Source organism: Heptranchias perlo, chromosome 22 (assembly GCF_035084215.1).
Source record: "Heptranchias perlo isolate sHepPer1 chromosome 22, sHepPer1.hap1, whole genome shotgun sequence".
Taxonomy (NCBI): domain Eukaryota; kingdom Metazoa; phylum Chordata; class Chondrichthyes; order Hexanchiformes; family Hexanchidae; genus Heptranchias; species Heptranchias perlo.
In genome coordinates, this window is record NC_090346.1 from 34,895,188 (window position 1) to 34,918,992 (window position 23,805).

Sequence of the window (23,805 nt, forward strand, 5' to 3'; positions counted from 1 at the left end):
CACCGATATTTATGCGCAAATCGCACAGCAACTTCAAGTGAAGGCAGATGCGCAGTTAAACGCGAAAATCCAGAAGCTGCTGTCCGAGATGCGCTGCTCCACCGTTAGCTTCCCAAAAACGGCATCTCGCTGTCTGACTCACCATTAAAGTGTATTGAACGGCGTGAAGTTCCTTTACTTGCATGGTAGATATGAAGTAAACTCGTCATAGAAAGTGAGGGCTTGTCCATTTAATGCTAAGTGCCCTTTTCAATTTTTTTTTATTCGTTCATGGGGTGTTAAATGTTAATTACTGCCAAACAACCTCTCTGGCACTAAAAATATAACCCTTACAAGTGTGGCATCTCATTCCTTCAGCTTTTAATTGTTGTTGGAGATTTTTTTTAAAATGTTAATTAAAATTTTTTTTTACTTTTTCTTTCTGTCTCTTTTTTCTTTCTCTCTTAATCCACTCTTTCACTCTCTTTATTTCTCTTTCCATACCTGATTTGACATTGAATTCACCCACTCTAACTTACACTGCCTGGTTCTGACTGCGCTGTTCATATCACAATCCTTCAATTTGATTAGTTACGGAGATACAAAGTTGCTTGCCCTGTTCACTCAGATCCCAGATGCCCTGTACAGGGTGCCACGCTGTTTCCATCTCGCATTTCCAGCAACTTCCAGTGCAAGATCTCATGGAAATTAAACGGGCAAGGGCAAGGTGCCGTTAGTTGACCAGCTACAGCAAATTCTGGGCCAACAGCACTGGTGGCCTGGCAGCGGTGTGACTTATTGCTCCAAGATCAGAATGGAAAATGAAGAGGCAAAATTAAATTTTAGTGCACGGTGTTATTTATCCTTTACTCGGATAAATTTGGTGCTATAATTTTGTGACGGCAACGATCCTGGGAACGTTTCATCTGCTATAAAATACAAAGGAACCCAGGCAGTTTTTCGTCTATTCAAATCATTTATTTTGTTTATTTAGCCAAGTCAAATTTTCCTTAATCTTTCTGTCATGGGCACTTGAGTGTTTTAGAAAGACCTCAGTGTTTAATACAAATCTCGATTGTAGATTAAAATCTATTTAAGTTACACGTCCATTCACTGAACACCTCCCGCAGCTCCGGGTGGTGAATGTGCCGTCACTTCAGCTCTTAGGTCGGTGGTGTGAGCCCGATTCGCCACTCTGCTCCCTACAACGTATTCTAACTAGAAAACCATCAAAAGTTAGGAACAGCGAGATCAAAGACATTTATAGTGTATGTCACCGATCTAGCCTTTGCAGGATAATCTGGGCCAACTTTTCTCCTAGGTGGAGGGAATTTAAACTTAGCATCCGGTAACTACTATTTTCACATATTGGGACATTTCTAAAACTCCTCTAAACCGCAACACAAACTGTGGGATTTCAGAATTTTCAGTCCTGTGCTCAAGTCCTCAGCATCAGTTTGCCTGAGTTGTTAGCACTCGCCTCTGCACAGAAGGTTTAAGCCCCACTCCAGGACTTGCGCACATAATCTACGCCGAGAGTTTAGTACAGTACCGAGGGGGTGTTGGAGGTAGTTTATTTGGGCTAGATGTTAAAGAGAGGCTTCATCTTTTATGTTCAGGTTAACATAAAAGGTGGAATTCTCTCAGGGCCCCCAACGTTTGCAGGGCCTCACTTGCAGCATGCATCCATTAATGAAATGGACAGAAAATCGTGGGCAACGTACCCATTATTTTCTGATAAACCATCGCCACTTGTGTGACCCCACTGGTGGTGTTGGACTTCAGAAAGTTTTGCCCAAAAGTTCCCCTGTAACTATTTGAAGAGGAACAGGAAGTTGTCCTGATGCAGTTGCCAACATTCCTCCCTCAACCAACACAATCAAAAAGATTAACTGATTATTTGTTGTTTGTGGGATCTTGTTGTGCGCAACATTTGGCTGCTGCATTTGCCTACATAACAACAGTGACTAGACTTCAAAAGTAATTCTTTGGAAGTGAAGCCTTCTGAATTGAAGTCCTGAAGATATGGTTAGATAATACAAATGCTAGTTTGCTGATTCTTTCTATTCAGCTAGTCAGCCTTTGTAATTGATAGAGAGAAAAACAGTTCTCATGATAAAGGTGTACAGAGAATATGCGTGGTTGAAACAGCCTCCTCATATTGTAAATGCTAACCAGAAATACTTTGTGTAAAAACAAAGTGGGTATAAATAACAATGAGAACCTCAAAAGTGGCACATATAAAGGATGTTGTCAATTAAAAGCTAAGTGAGGTATTTTGTGCTTCTTCATTTCAATACTAATTAAATAATTGCAAAATTTAAAAGCAAAATCTACATTAACATTATGGGCATTATTGTGTAAAGATTTTCTCTGGCTATAAAATACATTTTAAGATGTCAGCCTTGAAATTGTTAACCTTGTTTTTGTAATATAAAATCATTTTCACTTTTCAACTGAATTCTGAGTTCATTATTGATTCTGAAATATAAATATATAGTTTTATATAAGACTTACATTTGGAGCAGAATATCAATCCAGCTTTGTACTCAAAAAATAAGTAACGTATTAATAACAAAATACAGATCCAATCTTCTAAATGTAATCATGGTTGCCAAGGTGCACAATGGAAAGCTAAAAATAAAATTATCCTTGACAGCATGTTGGATTTTCATGGAGTTTGTAAGATCAAGATAATGCCTCTGCAACATCAAGATAGAATTTCATAAATCCAATATGATCAACACAAAATATAGAAAATCACATCATTTAATAGTAATCATAAAAATTCAATTTCCACAACTGAAAGATAATATATAATTCTTAGTGTGAGAAAACAACACACCTTAACAGGGATAATGAACTGGAACGTCTCAGTGGTGCCTATGCAACTAGTATGGTTTGGTTTAACATCCTGATTGAACAAATGAGCCAAAAACGGAATTGGAGGTATTACTGGTTCCACTTAATGCCAATTTTCAGGGAGATGAAACAAAACCGCAGTCGCTTGCTGTTTCTATGCATTTTCTGGCTGTGCTGCTATAGAGTAGCGTGTACAGAAGGAATTCCTGCTCAAGATTGTATGGAAATAACCCAAAGACTATGGGGTAGCAAATACCACGCTGATAAATGGCAAAAAATATTTTTTAAATTTGTGTCAATAAATATGTAGTTAAACATTCTTTGTGCGGTACAAACAAATCAGTTTAAGAGATTTATATTCAAATCAATGGCACATGATCAAAGCTACAGAAAGATGTAGGCATATTAGGAAAAGGAGGGCTCCATCTATACTGTGCAGGACTACTTTATATTAATTTCTCATGATCACAGAACATGCAGACTATATGCATGTGTGAGTACCTTTTATGCTAATATGGAAGCACTGGGATTAATAGTAAATGATGCCACTATAATTGACATGGATGCCAATCACCAATTAAAATCTTGCTGCAAAAATTCTATCTTCTTTTGGACTATCAGGAGGCCATGTAAGTCAACAATGATTATCTAAGGAAAGGATAAGATTAAGTGTGCAATCTGCAAACATGATTAGTACAAACAATAAAAGAGGTTGTATATCATACAAACAAATACACAATTACCTAAAACAGACATGCCAATGCAATATAATCCCTAAAATACCCTGTACTATAATTTCAAATGATGTAAACATATGCAATCTCAGAAAAAATCTTAATTTGTCACGCACACAAAAATTGAGAATTTATAAAACTAATTATATATTTGCTATTTTAATGCCAAAAGAGTTAGCCATATTTGTACTGATGATTACTGTTGATGTACAAAACTACCAGAGCAATCTACACTCTCAAAAATGTAAATGCACAAAAAGCCATGATTCAATAAGTCATTACCGATTATATTGCGCTTATATTAACAACAAAATAATGGCCCAGAATTTGCTGTCAAAATAACAGTGAGGCTAATGGCGCTCACCAGTTTTTTCCACAAATCGCACAGCAACTTCAGGTGAGGGCAGATACGCGGTTAAATGCCAAAATCTGGAATTCTGTCCAAGATGTGCCGCTCCGTTGTTAGCTTTGTGAAAACGGGATCTCGCTGTCTGACGCACCATTGAAATGCAGTGAAAGGTGTGAAGTTCCTGTACTTGCATGGTAGGTACGAACTAAACTCGTCATAGAAAGTTAGGGCTTGTCCATTTAAGTCTAAGTACCTTTTTTAACAGCGTGATAAGTTTTAAATACTGCCAAACAACCTCTTTGGCACTGAAAATTAACTACTACAAGTGCGGAGTCTCATTCTTTCAGCTTTTAATTGTTGTTGGAGATTTTAAAAAATATTTAAATTATTTTTTTTTACTTTATCATTCTGTCTTTTTTTCCCTCTTTCTTTCTTAATCCAATCTTTCCCTCTCTTTATTTCTCTTTCTGTACCTGATTTGACACTGAATTCATTATTCTCACTTACAGTTCCTGGTTCAGACTCTGCACTGTTCATTTCACAATCCTTCAATCTGGCTGGTTAAGGAGATACACCATTGCTTTCCCTGTTCACACAGATCCCAGATGCCCTGTAGAGGGCACCGCACCATTTCCATCTCACATTTCCCGCTACTTCCAGTGCAAGATCTTATGGAAATTAAACGGGCAAAGGCAAGTCTAACTAACAGCGGGCGCCATTCGTTGACCAGCTACAGCAAATTCTGGCCCAACAAAGCACAACCTTCACAATAGCTGCCAATGCCAGACATTAGAGTGCCATCAAAATAATTTGAATTATAAAGATTCTAACAAAAAGAAATAACATGGAAATTAATTAAGAATAAGTAACTGAAGTGGGCAATCTGAAAGCACACTGATGTTATCAACCCAATAAGGATTTTCAAATAGGAACACGAGAAGGCTATTTAGCCTCGCGAGCCTGTTCTGCCATTCAATTAGATCATGGTTGATCTGTACCTCAACTGCATTTACCCGCATTTGCTCTATATCCCTTGATACCCCTACCTAACAAAACTATCAATCAGAGGCTTAAAAATTTGAATTGACTCAGCATCCATAGCCTTCTGGGGAAGCGAGTTCCAGATTTCCACTACCCTGTGTGTGAAAAAGTGCTTCCTGATTTCACTCCTACATGGTCCAGCTCTAATGCCCTCTTGTACTGGATTCTCCCAGCAGAGGGAACAGTTTCCCTGTACTTATCCTATCGAACCCTTAAATCATTTTAAATACCTCAACTAGATCACCCCTCAACCATCTAAATTCAAGGGAATACAAGCCAAATTTATGCAACTTGTCTTCATATTTTAACACTTTAAGCCATGTTATCATTCTGATGAATCTGCGCTGTAACTCCTTCCATGGCCAATATATCTATCCTGAGATTTGGTGCCCAAACTGAACACTGTACTTCAGGTGGTGTCTGATCAAGGCTCTGTACAACTGAAGCATCACTTTTTCACTTTTGAATTCCATGCACTATTATTTTTGCTAATAATCTCTTGTGCAGAGCCTGGATGCCTTTTGGAAGTCCAAATGGACAACACCCACAGACACTCCCTATCCATTATGCCAGTGACCACCTCAAAAAATTCAACTAGACTAGTCTGACGTGCTCTACCCTTTACAAATCCAGAGTGACTCTCTCTGATCAGCTCATACTTATTCTAGTGCTCAATCATTCTGTTTCTGATGATGGATTCCAGTAACTTCCCCAAAATTGATGTTAAACTAACAGGACTGTAGTTACCTGGCACTATAGGCTGATAAATCGCCAGGACCTGATGGTTTCCACCCCAGAGTTTTAAAGGAAGTAGGTGAGGAAATTGCAGATGCTTTAGCCATAATCTTCCAAAGCTCTCTCAATTCAGGAATTGTCCCTTGAGATTGGAAAATTGCAAATGTAACTCCATTATTTAAGAAAGGTGTAAGAGGGAAACCAGGAAATTATAGACCTGTTAGTCTAATATCTGTCATGGGGAAGATATTGGAAACTATAGTAACATTCATGCCAGACAAATGCCAGGCAATGACCATCTCCAGCAAGAGAGAATCTAACCACCTCTCCTTGACATTCAACGGCATTACCATCGCCAAATCCCCCATCATCAACATCCTGGGGGTCACCATTGACCAAAAACTTAACTGGACCAGCCATATAAATACTGTGGCTACAAGGGCAGGTCAGAGGCTGGGTATTCTGCGGCAAGTGACTTACCTCCTGACTCCCCAAAGCCTTTCCACCATCTACAAGACACAAGTCAGGAGTGTGATAGAATACTCTCCACTTGCCTGGATGTGTGCAGCTCCAACAACACTCAAGAAGCTCGACACCATCCAGGACAAAGCAGCCCGCTTGATTGGCACCCCATTCACCACCCTAAACATTCACTCCCTTCACCACCGGCACACAGTGGCTGCAGTGTGTACCATCCACAGGATGCACTGCAGCAACACGCCAAGGCTTCTTCAACAGCGCCTCCCAAACCCGCGACCTCTACCACCTAGAAGGACAAGGGCAGCAAGCACATGGGAACAACATCACCTGCACATTCCCCTCCAAGTCACACACCATCCCGACTTGGAAATATATCGCCGTTCCTTCATCGTCGCTGGGTCAACATCCTGGAACTCCCTTCCTAACAGCACTGTGGGAGAACCTTCACCACACGGACTGCAACGGTTCAAGAAGGTGGCTCACCACCTCCTTCTCAAGGGCAATTAGGAATGGGCAATAAATGCTGGCCTCGCCAGCGACACCCACATTCCATTAAAAAAATAATTAAGGATAGCCTGACTGAGTACTTAAGAGAAATTTGAGCCCATTAGAGAGAGCCAACATGGATTTGTAACAGGTGGGTCATGTCAAAGGAACCTAACTGAATTTTTTGAGGAAGTAACTAAAGTAATAGACTGTGATGTAGTTTATATGGACTGCCAATAGTTAACAGTAAAAGTTTTTATAAATATATTAAGAAAAAGAGAGTGGTAAAGGTGAATGTGGGCCCATTAAAGACAGATGCAGGCGAGACTATCATGGATAGTATGAAAATGGCATTGTTAAATGATTGTTAAATAAACTGTTAAATTTTGGCTAACCAAGTGCATTAAGGGATATGGAGCCAAGGCGGGTAAATCCTTATTGAATGGTGGAACAGGCTCGAGGGGCGGAATAGCCTACTCCTGTTCCTATGTTCCTCTCCCTTCTCCCTCTCAAACCTAATATCAAGTTCAATCGTATTATGGTCACTATTTGCAAGATGCTCCCTTACCATCAAATTGTTAACTAATTCTGGTTTGTTACTCATCACTAAATACAGTATGGCCTGTCCCCTTGTCAGTTCTAAAACATACTGTTCTAGAAAACTGTTGAGTACATTCCAGAAATTCATTGCCTTTACTACTTGAACTGGTCTACTTCTCCCAATCTATGTGAAAATTAAAATCTCCCATTACGACAACTTTGTTTTTTCTACATGCTTCCCTGATTTCTGTATTTATACATCCCCCCATTACATCACTATTATCAGGAGGTCTGTAGACAATACCTACCAGAGTCTTGCATCCTTTGCTGATCCTTAACTCTATCCATATTGTTTGCACTGCCCAATCAACCTTACTGAAATCCCTTTTTTCTACTGCGGTAATTGTGTCTTCTATCAATATTGCTACTCCCCCTCCTTTCCCAATTTCCCTGTCCTTTCTAAAGATCCTACAGCTTGGAATAATTAGCTCAGGTTACAGCCAGGTTTCTATAATGGCTACTAAATTGTACCCTTTAAGCTGAATTTGTGCTTCCAACGCACTTGTTTTATTTCTCATGTCATGTCAGTTGACTTAGTAAGAAGTGTGTACCTCAGGGACAGTGACTACACTATAAAAGTACTTCTTTGGTTGTAAAGCGCTTTGGGATGTTGTGGAAGGCGCTATATAAATGCAAATCTTTATTTTTTTCTTTTTTCCACAGCAAGCTGCGTGTTCAAGATTTAGGCAAGAAAATGGAACATCTTTTCTTAACAGCTGTACTGGAAGTGACCATACAGCCACCTTTTGAAGTAATAACAGTACTTTGCCTGACTCATCACATGATTCTGTACTGTGGTCTACTATGACTTCTGTCTGGGTAGCACAAATCAGAAGTTGCTAATGTAAGTTAATGACCAAATCAGAAACAATGAAAACAATTCTGCAGAAGATAGCCACAGCTTAAAACACTAAATTAAAAATCACACGATCACTCTTTATAACATTCAGTTTTGCTTGTATACGTATTATCCTTGCTGGAGGTGTATAAGAAATTTTATCAGCATTGAACGTAATAATGTTTAAACATAGATTATATAAATATCCATGGTTTTGTTACTGAATATTTGTTGTCAATTATATCTAAATGTACAACTTCTTTATATTAAAAATGTTTTGTGAAAGATTATTCAATTTTATTTATGTATTGAAAATGTCTCCTGTTCAAATATTCAGTTGGCAAAATCTGCATTTTATATCAAAATATTAAAAGAAAAGGGAATTTTCATCCGAGATAAAACTATATTATACCTACAAGTTCTTTCACATCATATTCCAAAATTATACTTGGCTAGAACTTTTAATTTGTTCCAGAGTGAGTGTACAAAACTATTGATTACTGCCAGTCACAATATTCAGCATTGTCTGACACCGTAGACAATTTAAGGGAACTAAATAATGAAAAACATTTGCTCTTAAAAGCTACAATTATTTTATTGTAATCGAACTTTATAGATAGGGTCATGTAAATAAAACTAATTTTATTCTGATGGGTTATTGAGAAAGTTAAAAGGAATCAGTTGCCTGGTGACACCTCATAATCACAGAGTAACATGTGTAAGCAGTGCAAAACATACCCGCTTCTGAGGAAATTAAAACCTACACAATATTCCATTTAACATAAATAAACACACAGGGCGATTGTGAAATTATCTCTTATCGAGTTATCAAGTATTTCCTTATTGCAGTCCATGTGTTCCAAAAGGATATTGAATCATTAGAACTGGCCATTTTAAAAATGCAATGTTTGATTGCATGCACCGCAATTTATTCTACTAAATACAAACCATTAGAAAACAGCACTGTCTTAAAGTAAAACTATCATTGTTCTATGAAGATGCACAGTATATAAAAACTGCACATCTTCACTGAACAATAATACATGGCTTCTTGTTCCATATTTTGTCTTATGTATGTGTTGTACATTGTGCAGTAGGTTACACCAATTCCTTCAGGGATTCTACTGTGCTGATGGATTGTTCAATAAAGCTTTCCAACATTTTAAACGGTTAATATTTGTTGACTCAGATATGCTGCCTACTCATTCAACCCAGTTAAATGCTTTGGCCGATTTGCTATTACATTATGTGAATAAAATATTGGGAAGTCATTTGTATGTTTCCATAATTAGAATTTTCGTATATAAATTCAGTTTCCATGCTTACATGACCATATAAAAATAAATAAACCTGAAACAGTAATCTGTCTTTTCTTTTTACAAATGGTGATGGACCAGCTGTGTATTTCCAGCATTTATTTTTACTTCATTTCAAATGCAATAAATATTGTATCACTATTCCGCTTTGAAACAACTACCTCGGGGTAACCCCGCTGATTTATATACTCGTAATCAGCCGACCTCTAGACCTAAAACGTATTTACCCAATTATAGTTTCTTGTGCAATATGCAGGAGAGAATTTAGCAAATTCTTTTTATTGTCATTATATTTTGACTATATTTGTGTAAAAAGAGGCGGCACAAATAATTCAAATATTTTGGCCAAATCAAACACTAGGCAAGCACTCAGAAGACTTCATTGTTGCACAAATAACCCATTAAAATAAATACATTGTAACTGCATTTTTACATTGCGATAAAACTATTTCAAATTTACACCTAAGATTATGTTTGTTTCTTAAAGGCCCATTTTGCTACTCAGAAAAGCTCTTCCGAAGCCATTCCCACGCTTTTGTTCATGTACAGGGATGGATAGTCCTGACATTATTTTTTTCCCCCAGTGGAACTACCCCTTGATCCCTGGGAACAAGGTCCCGGGCGGCGGGTGACATCAAACTCTGCTGGTGGATTCTGCACGATGCAGAACCGAGAATGCTAACCGATAAAAGGCTGCTGAGCACTCAAAAACATGCATCCTTTTCACACCCAAGCCTGCTGCCACATCCCATCCAACGTGCCGCTGTGCTTCGCGTTAAATCTTATTCCCTGCAATCCTTCTACACCAATGCACTTCCAATGAATGCGCGGCTTGTAAGCAACACTCAGCCCTGAAGTGACAGCGGGGGAGGGAGCCTTGCCCGGTCAGATCCCAGCTCAAGCTCCGAGTAACTTGCCTTTCTCCGCGGCCAGCCTGCTCCACTCAGTCTCCTCCACTGCGCCGTAGCTTTTCAGCGATCTCTTGCTCTCCAGAGAAGCTGACGGCGATGTCTTGAGCTCCATGGTTTGCTCGTTGTCTGCGGGGTGCCGGGTGCGGTGTGCGGCTCTCCCTCTGCCCAGTGCTCCTCTCTCTCTCTCCTTCCTTCCTTCCCTCCCTCTATCTATCTCTCTCTCCCTCCCTCACTCCCTCCCTCCCTCACTCACACACTCTCTCTATCGATCTATCTCTCTCTCTCTCCCTATCTATCTCTATCTCTCTCCCTATCTGCCTCTCTCTCTCCCTATCTATCTCTCCCTCTCTATCTATCTCTATCTCTCTCTCTATCTCTCTATCTCTCTCTCCCTATCTATCTATCTCTCCCTCTCTATCTATCTCTCTCTATCTATCTCTCCCTCTCTCTCTCTCTCTATCTCTCTCTCTATCTATCTCTCTATCTTTCCCTCCCTATCTATCTCTCTATCTCTCTATCTATCTCTCCCTCTCTCTCTATCTCTCTCTCTATCTATCTCTCTATCTTTCCCTCCCTATCTATCTCTCTATCTCTCCCTATCTCTCTATCTATCTCTCTCTCCCTATATCTCTCTCTCTCTCCCTCTCTATCTATCTCTCTATCTATCTCCCTCTCCCTATCTCTCTATCTCTCCCTCTCTCTCTATCTATCTCTCTCCCTCTCTCTCTATCTATCTCTCTCTCCCTATCTCTCTATCTATCTCTCTCTCCCTATATCTCTCTCTCTCTCCCTCTCTATCTATCTCTCTATCTATCTCCCTCTCCCTATCTCTCTCTCTCCCTCTCTCTCTCTCTATCTATCTCTCTCCCTCTCTCTCTATCTCTCACTCTCTATCTATCTCTCTATCTATCTCCCTCTCCCTATCTCTCTCTCTCCCTCTCTCTCTCTCTATCTATCTCTCTCCCTCTCTCTCTCTATCTCTCACTCTCTATCTATCTCTCTATCTATCTCCCTCTCCCTATCTCTCTCTCTCTCCCTCTCTATCTATCTCTCTCTCTCTCTCCCTCTCCCTATATCTCTCTCTCTCCTTCTCTCACTCCATGCTGCTGCCCAGTAGGCTCCACCTCCCCGATGACGTCAGCGCTTAGAGAGGTGGGGGGGGGTCCGGTGAGCAAGTGCGCATGTGCGGAGAGCTGGCGGGCCCGGTACCCACATCAACGAGCGAACAAGAAACGAGTCGGAACCGGGGGGGGCGGGGATTACGGACTAATGTTTACCACACAAACCTTTTTTTTAAGCTTGCGGTCCCGGAGCAATTTATGATAAACCCAAACACTGGAGGCCTCGTTGCGGTGGAACTGGGTCCAACCATCAATGCAACAAATACCTTCTTGTCAGCCAATTCTCATAATAGCTGTAAGGGAAGTACATCTATCTGACTGCCAAGCATCCATCACTACTTATTGATAAAGATGCCAGAAACACGGGTGCATCCAGTGTTCCTGGTCAGTCTTGTATTCAGCAAACTGAGATTTTTCAGTGCTGGGGAATGCAACGTTTTTCCACTTTTCCACCCACTGAAAGGGTTAGATGGGCGGAGGCTCGTGTGGAGCATAAACACCAGCATAGACCAGTTGGGCCGAATGGCCTGTTTCTGCACTGTAAATTCTATATAATTCTATTTATCATCTGACCTCATCTCACAGAGGCACCCTGACTGCATCAGTGAATATCCCACTTCTCATTCCAGCTATTTTTATGACCTCTCTTTAGAGTTGAAATGAGCAGTTTTGTGTTTTGAACTCAAAACCACCAGATACTGGACCTTCTCTTACATCCAGTGGAGAGAGGAGACTTTCACTCCAACCCGGCCTGTGAGCAAAACACACAGAGAAATTCTTGAGCATCCAAAAAACTGCCAAGTGCTGTACCGTTTTTTTCCTCCCAACCATGAGGATACCCTGGCCAATTATGATGCCCCAAAGGCTGAGATAAACTAACTCACCACAGACCAGATTGTTTCCTGGGGTAAATTTTAGTCTCCAATGCATGCCTGATTTTCCAATATGCGCTCCCGTGTTCAAAGCTTTGTGCCAGTAGTGCTTGCTGTGGATGAATACAGTACCAGTTTCCTCTTTCCAAATGCTTTTTATTGACTGTCCATCTAAGCAGCCAGTTTAAGAGCTAACAACCAGAATCTGACAGTGGAACTGTCCTACTTCACTGGACACTCAATTAATAGGGAGTTAGCTTGCTCTATAAACGTTTGAGTTACTTTTCCACTAACGGATACCATATATGGCTGCTTACACTAGGTATAAATATATAAACATGGACATGCCACTCAAAATCACAAGATAGATTTGTATCTTGATGAAGGCACTTCAGGTCACTTCTTCCAGAATACTGTCCCTACTGTTGCAACATTGTTGCCAAAGAATGGGACCCCTTCCTTCCAAATTTGGCTATTTCCTCTTGAAAGGTAACAGGCTGTTCTAAGCACAAGGGTGCTCGACTTAGAAGGAGCCAGGTGCTAGGGAAGTGGGAAAAAAGGGACAGCTTACTTAGAAAAAGAGAGGGCAAATTTAATAATGAGGTTTCATTGCAGAATGAGAGGACTTGGCTGCGAATTAGAAGGGAATATAAACCAAACCTCTGGGGAGATGAATCCTCAGCAGCAGACGAACCTTCAGCAGCAGATGAAACCTTAGCAGAAGATGAACCTTAGCTGCCGATGATCTGTAGCTGCCTGCTTGGCAGACAATAGATTGATTGTGGGTGAACTTATCTAATTTTTGGCTATATTGCTGTTGTGTACATAATCTGTTCTGTTATATGCCTGCCTTTTGCTGATGTGAGATTTATGTATGTGGAGAAATCTAATGCTAAATAAACAATTAATTCTTTAAACTAATTTATTTGTTGGTGTGGTTAACCATACCCAAGCCTAACGCATGAATCCCCTCTCCCTGGCTCATGAACTGTAGTCTGGTTCGCCAGAGATAGCGGTCAGTTGGGAGGTACTTGAGAAAGACGTTCTCAGGTCCCAACCCTATCCGTCGTGACATGCTGAAGACAAAGATTTGCGCCTAGACTGTGAGGTGCAGTACCTTACTGTGCAATACATTCATCCACTGACCCATCAGGAACAAAGAGTGTGCACCTTTGCATATAAAATGTTCTATTGCTTCAAATTGGCACATGAATATAACTGATGATTATTATAAATATAGATCTGAAATAGAAGTGAGTTCTGTTCGGCTTACTTATGTTGTTACAAAGGTTCCATCACTAAAAGATTTTTGAAGGCTAAAAGTCCATACTTCTGTAACTGTTTTTTATTAGAAGTAGTTTCTTGATTTGCCTGTGATATCCTGTGGTATAGTATTTTGCCAGAGGGAATGCTGTATGCATGAGCAGTTGGTATCAGGCATTCTCTGTAATGAAATCAGCTACTTATTGCTGCATCTAGGACATTAATATTGAACAAAAAGTGGATCAGTATAACCTAGTATCTTTGCTGTTTATTAACATTTGCATTTCTTTGCAAGCCCACCCCCAAAAATGAATCTGTTAGAAACTAAATGAATAAGGACAGAAAGGTTTTATATCTAACTATTAGGTAATTATGAATGAAAAGCAAATATGATTGGTTCCAAATGTTTTAGCAAAACGTCTCTAATTTTTAATAATCTCATCAATTGTTCTTAACAGGAACACACTATGACAGTCACAATGAGTATGATGGTAATATTTCTAACATGACCTAGAGCAGGGATGTCAAACTCAATTTATGTGGTGGGCCTGATCCGACATCCTGGCACTTGGCGTGGGCCACATTCAACAAAAGTTATTTGGACATACCAGGGTAGAAATTAGTATGTGTCTCACCCGTTTTTTGGATGTAAAACGAGTTCAATATATACCAATTTCTGGGTGCAAGGTCTGCCACTGCTATATTGGTCCTCACTATTTTTAGGCATACCAACCGGCTGCCTGAACTCAGCATTGGATCAATTTGAATATGCAAAGAAGGGTCCTGCGCCTGTTTCAGGAACCCTTCTGCAAAATGAGTGAAAAACTTGGTGAAGCATGCGCCGTGCAAACTCTGACTGGTGTTTCCAGTTCCACAGTGGCATAAACAGTGGTCCTTAAGGGGGCCACTATAGAAATGGTAAGGAAAGTTTTTTTTTTGCTTTCCCTGCTGTGGAGCGTGGAGGAGCAGCTCCACAGCACTAGTTTAGGCCGCTGCTGGCCCGTACACAACCCTCCTGCATCTCACTCCTCCGTGTATTGGGGCCTGTGATGCTCCCTAAGCACAGTGCGAATCCTCAGTCTCCGTCCCCTTGTTCCCCATTCGCCCATCAGTGGAAGCAATCTTTCACTATTTACACACAGTAAGATCCCCAGGTTTCACTCACCCCTTTACTGGTTGCTCCTCTCCCAGTGCCGCTGCCCACTCAGCACGTTGCTTCCAGCTTTGCAGAAAATGCTGGTCCCCACGTCCACCCCAATCCCATCTCCCTCTCCCCGCCCCCACCCCACCCCCTGCTTGAGCTCCAGCAAGTTCCCCTCCCAGTCACACACCTGACCTGCACATATATCGCTGTTCCTTCATCATTGCTGGATCAAAAGCCTGAATTTTCCTACCTAACACCATTATGGGAGCACCAATAGTAGAAGGACTGCAGCGGTTCAAAGAGTAGGTCACCGCCACCTTCCTAGGGCAACTAGGGATGGGCAATAAATGCAGCCTTGTCAGTGTGGCCCACACTCTGAGAACAAATAAAACTAAAGTTAAAATAAAAATTGCATTAAAGCAATTACAGCAGAAAAGGGCTTACACTGTACATTGCTCAATCACGACTATATGTTTTTGTTTTCTTTCCTATAAAACCTAAGGACATAAATCATTTTGATTCCATTGAAAATCACAACTATTGATTCATATTACACCCACAAACATCACATTTTTATTTGTTTTTCAGCAAACAATCTCCAGTAATCAAGGCTTGAGAGTTTCTATCGCACAGTAACTAGTGCAGGTGGGAGCAGAAAGTTGCAAAAGTACATTGATCGATTAAGTGAGTGGGCAAAACTGGCAGATAGAGTTCAATGTGGGGAAATGTGAGATCATCCACTTTGGATTTGAGAAAGATAGATCAGACTATTTTCTAAATGGTAAGAAGCTAGAAACTGTGGAGGAGCAGAGAGATTTAGGGGTCCGTGTACAGAAATCACTAAAAGCTAGTGGACAGGTACAAAAAATAACTTAAAAGGCTAATGGAATGTTAGCCTTTATCTCAAGGGGGCTGGAATACAAAGGGATGGAAGTTATGCTACAGTTGTATAAAGCTCTGGTTAGACCGCATCTGGAGTACTGCATTCAGTTCTGGGCACCGCACCTCAGGATGAATATATTGGCCTTGGAGGAGGTGCATCGAAATTCAGCAGAATGATACTGGAGCTAAAAGGGTTAAATCATGAGGACAGGTTGCACAGGCTAGGCTTGTATTCCCTTGAGTATAGAAGATTAAGGAGTGATCTAATTGAGGTGTTTAAGATGACTGAAGGATTTGAATTGGAGGATAGAGATAAACTATTTCCTCTGATGGGGGAGTCCAGAACAAAGGATCATAACTTTAAAATTAGAGCTAGGCCATTCAGGGGTGATGTCAGGAAGCATCACACAAAGGGTAGTGGAAATTTGGAACTCTCTCCCCCAAAAGGCTGTTGAGGCTAGGTCAATTGAAAATTTCAAAACTGAGATTGATAGATTTTTGTCAGGTAAGGGTATTAAGGGATATGGAAGCAAGGCGGAAATGGAGTTGAGATACAGATCAGCCATGATCTAATTGAATGGTGGAACAGGCTCGAGGGGCTGAATGGCCTACTCCTGTTCCTATGTTCCTATCCAGGCAACAAAATTATGATGAAGGGTTCAAAAGTTTTTCATTAATTTGGGCCTCAGGACTAAATGTTTGAAATGATTAATAGAAATAATCATTCATTCTGGCACGAATTCTGGAATTGCTGGATTTGAAGATGAGTCACCTGCATTATTTGGTATTCTGCAGAGCTCTAACTCAATTGATGAAGTGACCGCTTCCATTTGCACATAAACTCCAACAAACCAAAGAATTATCATTATTCTGTACTAATAGGAAGGACATAACACATTGCAATGAAGGTCATTATTATTTTCTTTCATTCTAACAAGAATATCAAAAGGGAATGAGGGTATAGTTCCATGGTCATTTCTTTCTCCAGACAATAATGTAAGGAAATCCAACCAGTCCTTACAATTGAAGCCTTATAATCGAATTTTGCTGCACAGTGCTATTTAAAATTAAATGAAAATAATTCACATGTCTATGGCAGGACAAGAATAATTTGCAATGCACCTGAATCTTGAAATTACACAGAGTTACATAGAATCTACAGCACAGAAACAGGCCATTCAGCCCAACTTGTCTATGCCGGCATTTATGGTCCACACGAGCCTCCTCCCACCCTGCTTCATCTAATCCTATCAGCATATCCTTCTATTTCTTTCTCCCTCATGTGCTTATCTAGCTTCCCCTTAAATACATCTATGTTATTTGCCTCAACTACTCCTTGTGGTAGCGCGTTCCACATTCTTACCACTCTTTGGGTAAAGAAGTTTCTCCTGAATTCGCTATTGGATTTATTAGTGACTATCTTATATTTATGACCTTTAGTTTTGAACACCTCCACAAGTGGAAGCATTTTCTCTACATCTACCCTAAAAAACCCTTCCATTATCTTAAAGACCTCTATCAGGTCACCCCTCAGTCTTCTCTTTTCTAGAGAAAAGAGCCCCAGCCTGTTCAGCCTTTCCTGGTATCACCCTTGTGAATTTTTTTTGCACCTTCTCCAATGCTTCTATATCCTTATAATATGGAAACCAGAACTGTGCACAGTACTCCAAGTGCGGTCTAACCAAGGTCCTATACAAGTTTAACATAACTTCTTTGCTTTTCAATTCTATCCCTCTGGAAATGAACCCCAGTGCTTTGTTTGCTTTTTTTGTGGCCTTATTAACCTCACACTTATCTATATTGAAATTAATTTGCAAATTACACGCCCATTCTGCAAGTTTATTAATGTCTTCCGGTATTTTGTCGCATTCTTCCTTTGTATTAACTACACCTCCCAATTTGGCGTTGTCTGCAAATTTTGAAATTGTACTTCTGATTCCCGAGTCCAAATCATTAATGTAAATTTTCCATTAAAATAATGTTCCACGAACTGCCCTCAGCAAACTCAAAGATATGCCACCTTTTAAACACAACAATAACTGTTTATGAAATTCCATGTCCAGACTAATGGCAAATATATTGACATGGATTTTCCTCTGAGCGGCAAACAAACGGTGCCTGCCACACATTAGACTTTTCTTATTTTCTTTCGCGGCACGTTCCTCTCATGAGGCGCTGCATCCAAAACGGCGCCCTCTACAGGGCAGCTGGGACTTGTACGAACAGGACAAGCAACTGTCTATCCCCTTAAGCAATCAGATTAAAGCATCTGATGAGCAGGGAAGAGTCAGAACCAAGAAGTGTAAGTTAGAATAGTGAATTCAATGTCATATCAGGTACAGAAAGCGAAATAAAGAAAGGGTAAGAAATATTGAATTAAGAAACAGAGATAAAAGAGACAGAAAGAAAAAGTAAAAAAATAGAAGTTTTTTAAAAATGTCCAACAACAATTAAAATCTGAAGAAATGAGACTCCACACTTTCCTCACAAAGAAACACACAAATAACTGAATGAGTGATGGTATCTAACAAATACTGAACTGTATCCAGCTGTATGAAATATCCCATAGAAATAGAAATCGTTGCTGAAATATCTAAAACATCCTAGTCATATATAAAGCAAAAAATGAAAACAAAAGTCAAATTTTAAGAAAGTACAATATAGTAGTAATAATTGCCACTACAATTAAATAAAGCCATACAGAGTAAAATACCGATTATACTGCATCCATAATAAAACCACATATTATAAAGAAAATCTGCAGTAGTAAAATAAATCACAAACAAAGATAAATAACAATCTCCTTAACAAAAACAAGTGATCAAAACGCAGAACACTTCAACCTTCTAGAATTTCCACAGCACTGAAGACACAAGTAAGATGGAAACCCAGTTATCATAGAATCATAAAATCATAGAATGATATAGCACAGAAGGAGGCCATTCGGCCCATCATGCCTCTGCTGGCTCTTTGAAAGAGCTATCCAATTAATCCCACTCCCCTGCTCTTTCCCCATAGCCCTGCAAACTTTTCCCCTTCAAGTATTTATCCAATTCCCTTTTGAAAGTTATGATTGAATCTGCTTCCACCATCCTTTCAGGCAGTGCATTCCAGATCATAACAACTTGCTGCGTAAAATATTTTTTCCTTATGTCACTTCTCGTTCTTTTGTCAATTACCTTACATCTATGTCCTCTGGTTACTGACCCTTCTGCCACTGGAGACAGTTTCTCCTTATTTACTCTATCAAAACCCTTCATGATTTTGAACACCTCTATTAAATCTCCTCTTAATCTTCTCTGCTCTAAGGAGAACAACCCTAGTTTCTCTAGTCTCTCCGTGTACCTGAAGTCCTTCATCCCTGGTACCAATCTAGTAAATCTCCTCTGCACCCAGTCTAAGGCCTTGACAACCTTTCTAAAGGGTGGTGCCCAGAATTGGCCACAATACTCCAGCTGGGGCCTAACCAGTGTTTTATAAAGGTTTAGCATAACTTCCTTGCTTTTGTACTCTATGCCTCTATTTATAAATGATGTGGAGATGCCGGTGATGGACTGGGGTTGACAATTGTAAACAATTTTACAACACCAAGTTATAGTCCAGCAATTTTATTTTAAATTCACAAGCTTTCGGAGATTTTCTCCTTCCTCAGGCAAATGTTATTTGCCTGAGGAAGGAGAAAATCTCCGAAAGCTTGTGAATTTAAAATAAAATTGCTGGACTATAACTTGGTGTTGTAAAATTGTTTACAATTCTATTTATAAAGCCCAGGATCCCATATGCCTCTTTGACAGCCTTCTCAACTTGTGTACGTACACCCACAGATCTCTCTGTTCCTGCATCCCCTTTAAAATTGTACCATTTAGTTTGTATTGCATCTACTTGTTCTTCCTACCAAAATGAATCACTTTACACTTCTCTGCGTTAAATGTCATCCCCCATGTGTCTGCCCATTTCAACAGCCTGTCTATGTCCTCCTGAAGTCTGTTACTATCCTCCTCACTGTTCACTACATTTCCGAGATTCATGTCATCTGGAAACTTTGAAGTTATGCCCTGTGTATCCAAGTCCAGGTCATTAATATATATTAAAAAGCGCAGCGGTCCCAACACCGACCCCTGGGGGACACCACTGCACACTTCCCTCAAGGCTGAAAAACAAACGTTCTACACTACTCTCTGCTTTCTGTCCCTTAGCCAATTTCATATCCACGCAGCCTTTAATCCCATGGGCTTCAATTTTGCCAACAAGTCTATTATGTGATACTTTCATCCCTAGTACCATTCTAGTAAATCTCCTCTGCACCCATTCTAAGGCCTTGACAACCTTTCTAGAATTTTGAAAGTCCATAAACAAAACATCAACCGCACTACCCTAATCAACCCTTTCCCATTACTTCGTCAAAGAACTCAATCAAGCTAGACAAACAAGACTTGTCTTTAACAAATCCCTGCTGGCCTTCATTTATTAACCCATATTTTTCCAAGTATCAATTAATTTTGTCCTGGATTATTGGCCAGGACTTTGACCTGGAGCCAGGAAGGGGGTGGGGGGTGGTCTTCCGGGTTTCCCGTCCATCCTTACAATTTTGACATAAGGACGTCTTTTTTTTGTCACTTTGCCATCTGACAGGCTGGCCAGATTGACAGGCTGGCCTCTGTCGGACAGGAGCAGAGCAAGGAAGAGGACGTGAAAAGGAAAGTCTTCAGGTAAGTCTTAGATTGTATGGAAGGGGGGAGCATGAGGGGGCATGGATGGGCACAGGGGCACCAATGGGCACGGGGACACTGATGGGCATGGGGGCACCGATGGGCATGGGAGCACCGGGGGGAGGGCGGAGTCAGTCATCGGAAGGAGGTCAGTCATCGGAGGTCAGTCACAAGGGAGTCAGTCATGGGGGGGGATCGGGGGTCATGCGGGAGGGGGGGTGCGATCGGGTGTCAGTCATGGGGGGGTCAGTCACCGAGGAAGTGGGGGGCGTCAGGATCAGGGGTCATCGTGCTGATCCGTGATCTTTGGGGGGGGTCCATGATCGTTGGTGGGGTCTACGTGTTAAGTTTTCAGCGTGTTAATTTAGGAAGGATCACAAGTTAATGGAGGGAGAGCAAAGAGATTCACTAGGATGATAGCTTTAGTTATGACGAGAGACTGGAGAACCAGGGGTTCTTTTCATTGGAACAAAGAAGGTTAGGAGGAGATCTGATAGAGGTGTTCAAAACTATGACGGGTTTTGATAAGGTAAAATCAGGAAAAACTATTTCCACTGGTCAGTGAGTTGGTAACTAGAGGACATAAATTTAAGATTATCACCAAAATAACAAAGAAAGAGCTTAGGAGATTTTTTTTATTATGTAAAGGGTTGTTCGGATATGGATTGCCCTACCAGAAACAGTGGTGGAAGCAGAATCCATAACTGCTTTTAAAAGAGAAATGGATAAATATTTGAAAAAGAAAAATTTAAGAGGGTATGGAAAAAGAGCAGGGCAATGGGACTGGGCTCTCTCTTTCGCATGGTCACAAGTTATAGTCCAATGATTTTATTTGAAATTTACAAGCTTTCAGAGGCTTCCTCTTTCCTCAGGTAAATGTCAGGAACTCCTCGAAGCCTACGCATTTATAAATCACAGAACAATACATGGTGATTACAGATAGTCTTTGCAACTGCCCGTTGCCAAGGCAATCACAGTGTTCAGACAGAGAGGTGTTACCTACAGAGCCCCCGAATATACAGCCAACAACAAAAACCAAACAGAAAAAAAAAACAGAGAGAGAGAGGCAGAAACATCCGGAAACATCTCTACCTTCCGGATGTTTCTGCCTCTCTCTCTCTGTTTTTTTTTTCTGTTTGTTTTTTTTTGTTGACTGTATATTCGGGGGCTCTGTAGGTAACACCTCTCTGTCTGAACACTGTTATTTGCCTTGGCAACGGGCAGTTGCAAAGACTATCTGTAATCACCATGTATTGTTCTGTGATTTATAAATGCGTAGGCTTCAAGGAGTTCCTGACATTTACCTGAGGAAGGAGGAAGCCTCCGAAAGCTTGTAAATTTCTAACAACCCTGGCATTGAGACAACTATAGTTCCCTACCACCCTAGCCGATATCAGCAAACTCACCACAGACCAAAGACCTCAGTACCACACTCGTGATACTAAGGTATCAGAGGAGCCTAGGACACCTCTTACTATGGAATTTTTAATATTTTGCTACTCTTTTCTCAAATGCTTTGTTATTTCAATATCACACACCAGGAGTGTCAATAATAGACATTGAAATAGCAATGTACATCCAAATGTGTTTTTTATAATGTCAATTCTATGGTATCAAGATATTGTGGACATAGAGAACTAAGCTGAATACAAAAAGTACAGAGGAGAATTGAAAAAGGAAATAAGTGGGGCAAAGCAAGTGTATGAGTGTATGAGTGGGTAACATAAAAAGGAACCCAAAAGTCTTTTATAAACATATAAATAGTAAAAGATTAGTCAAATGAATGGGTGGGGCCGATTAGGGACCAAAAAGGACATCCCCTTGTGGAGGCAGAGGGCATTGCTGAGGTACTAAATGCATACTTTGCATCTGTCTTCTCTAAAGGGGATGCTGCCAATGTCACAGTAAAGGAGGAGGTTGTAGAGAAATTGTATAGGATAAAAATAGATAAAAAAGAGGTGCTTAAAAAGTTGGAAGCGCTCAAAGTAGAAAAGTCACCTGGTCTGAATGGGATGCATCCTAGGTTGCTGATTGAAGTAAGGGTGGAATTACGGAGGCTCTGGCCACAATCTTCCAATCCTCCTTAGATATGGGGGCGGTGCCAGAGCACTTGCAAATGTTACACCCCTAGTCAAAGAAGGGGAAAGGGATAAATCCGGCAACTACAGGCCAGTCAGCCTGAAGGGGGTGGTGGGAGATCTTTTAGAGACAATAATCTGGGACAAAATTAATTGGCACTTGGAAAAATATGGGTTAATAAATGAAAGCCAGCACAGATTTGTTAAAGGCAAATCTCATTTGACTAACAGATTGAGCTCTTTGGTGAAGTAATGGTGAGGGTTAATGAGGGTAGTGCAGTTGATGTTGTGTATATTGACTTTCGAACGACGTTTGATAAAGTACCACTTGTTAGCAAAATTGAAGCCCATGGGATTAAAGGGGCAGTGGCTGGGTAGATATGAAATTGGCGAAGGAACAGAAAGCAGAGAGTTGTGCTGAATGGTTGTTTTTGTGTTGTGGCCACTGGGGACACCTTTTGATATATATTAATGACCTGGACTTAGGCCTACAGGGCATAATTTCAAAGTTTGCAGATGACATGAAACTCGGAAAAGTAGCAAACAGTGGGGAGGATAGTAACAGACGTCAGGGGGTCAATTTTCAAAGGACGGTGGGATGGCAGTGGTGGGGGTGGGGTGATTTGCGGACGCCAAACACAGAAGGCAAGTAGATGGGTTGGATCACAACCCGAATGAGGCCAAATGAAGTCTCTTCCGGGTTGGGCACCCGGCAGACCAGCCTGATTTATAGGCGGCTGCCGACAAGAGCTGCAACTCCGGGGTGGGGGGGGGAGAAAGAGAGATAGATCCCTCATCAGCCATTGCAAGAGAGAGTGGGAGGGGGAGAGAAAAAGATTGGGGGTGGGGGGAACATCGGAGAGACATCGTTGTGGAGGGGGGACATCGGAGAGAATTCGGACATTGGAGCATGGGGGTGCAGGTGACATCATTTGAAAGGTAGGTTTATTTATTTTTTTACATTGTGAAGTGTTTTTTTTATTTACTTTATTTTTTATAAAGCCAGCCCTTCATGCCTGGTTTTACCAGGCGTGAATCGGAAGCTGTGAGAAAGCCGCCCAGGTAAGTTTAAAATCGTTTTAAGTGGCTAATATGTAAGAAATAACGTACCTTAAGTACGAGGTACATTTGCTGTTTAAATATCGTCCCGCCGACTTTAATTGAGCCCTAGGAGTACTTAGACAGACTGGTGAAATGGGCAGACATATGGCAGATGAAATTTAACGCAGAGAAGTGTGAAGTGATTTGCTTTGGTAGGAAGAATGAGGAGAGGCAATATAAACTGAATGGTACAATTTTAAAAGGGTGCAGGAACAGGGAGACCTTGGGGTATATGTACACAAGTCTTTGAAGGTGGCAGGACAAGTTGAGAAGATCGTTGGCTTTATAAATAGACGCATAGAGG

At 40.7% G+C, this 23,805-nt stretch overlaps 1 protein-coding gene across 3 annotated transcripts in view; it reads right to left on the reverse strand.

Moving 5' to 3' along the window:
• The window catches only part of bmerb1 (bMERB domain containing 1), a 90,349-nt gene that overhangs the window by 48,545 nt on the left and 17,999 nt on the right, over nucleotides 1-23,805 (reverse strand). Inside the window, exon 1 of one of the 3 annotated variants that reach the window (XM_068003244.1) lies at nucleotides 10,338-11,421. The exons of 1 other annotated variant lie outside the window; for it this stretch is intronic. In XM_068003244.1, the coding sequence (XP_067859345.1) occupies nucleotides 10,338-10,443 (106 nt within the window). In that variant the 5' untranslated portion in view covers nucleotides 10,444-11,421. Of the gene's footprint in view, nucleotides 1-2,496; nucleotides 2,683-10,337; nucleotides 11,422-23,805 lie in introns of those variants that run through there. One more of the 3 variants, XM_068003246.1, reaches the window with a different exon arrangement.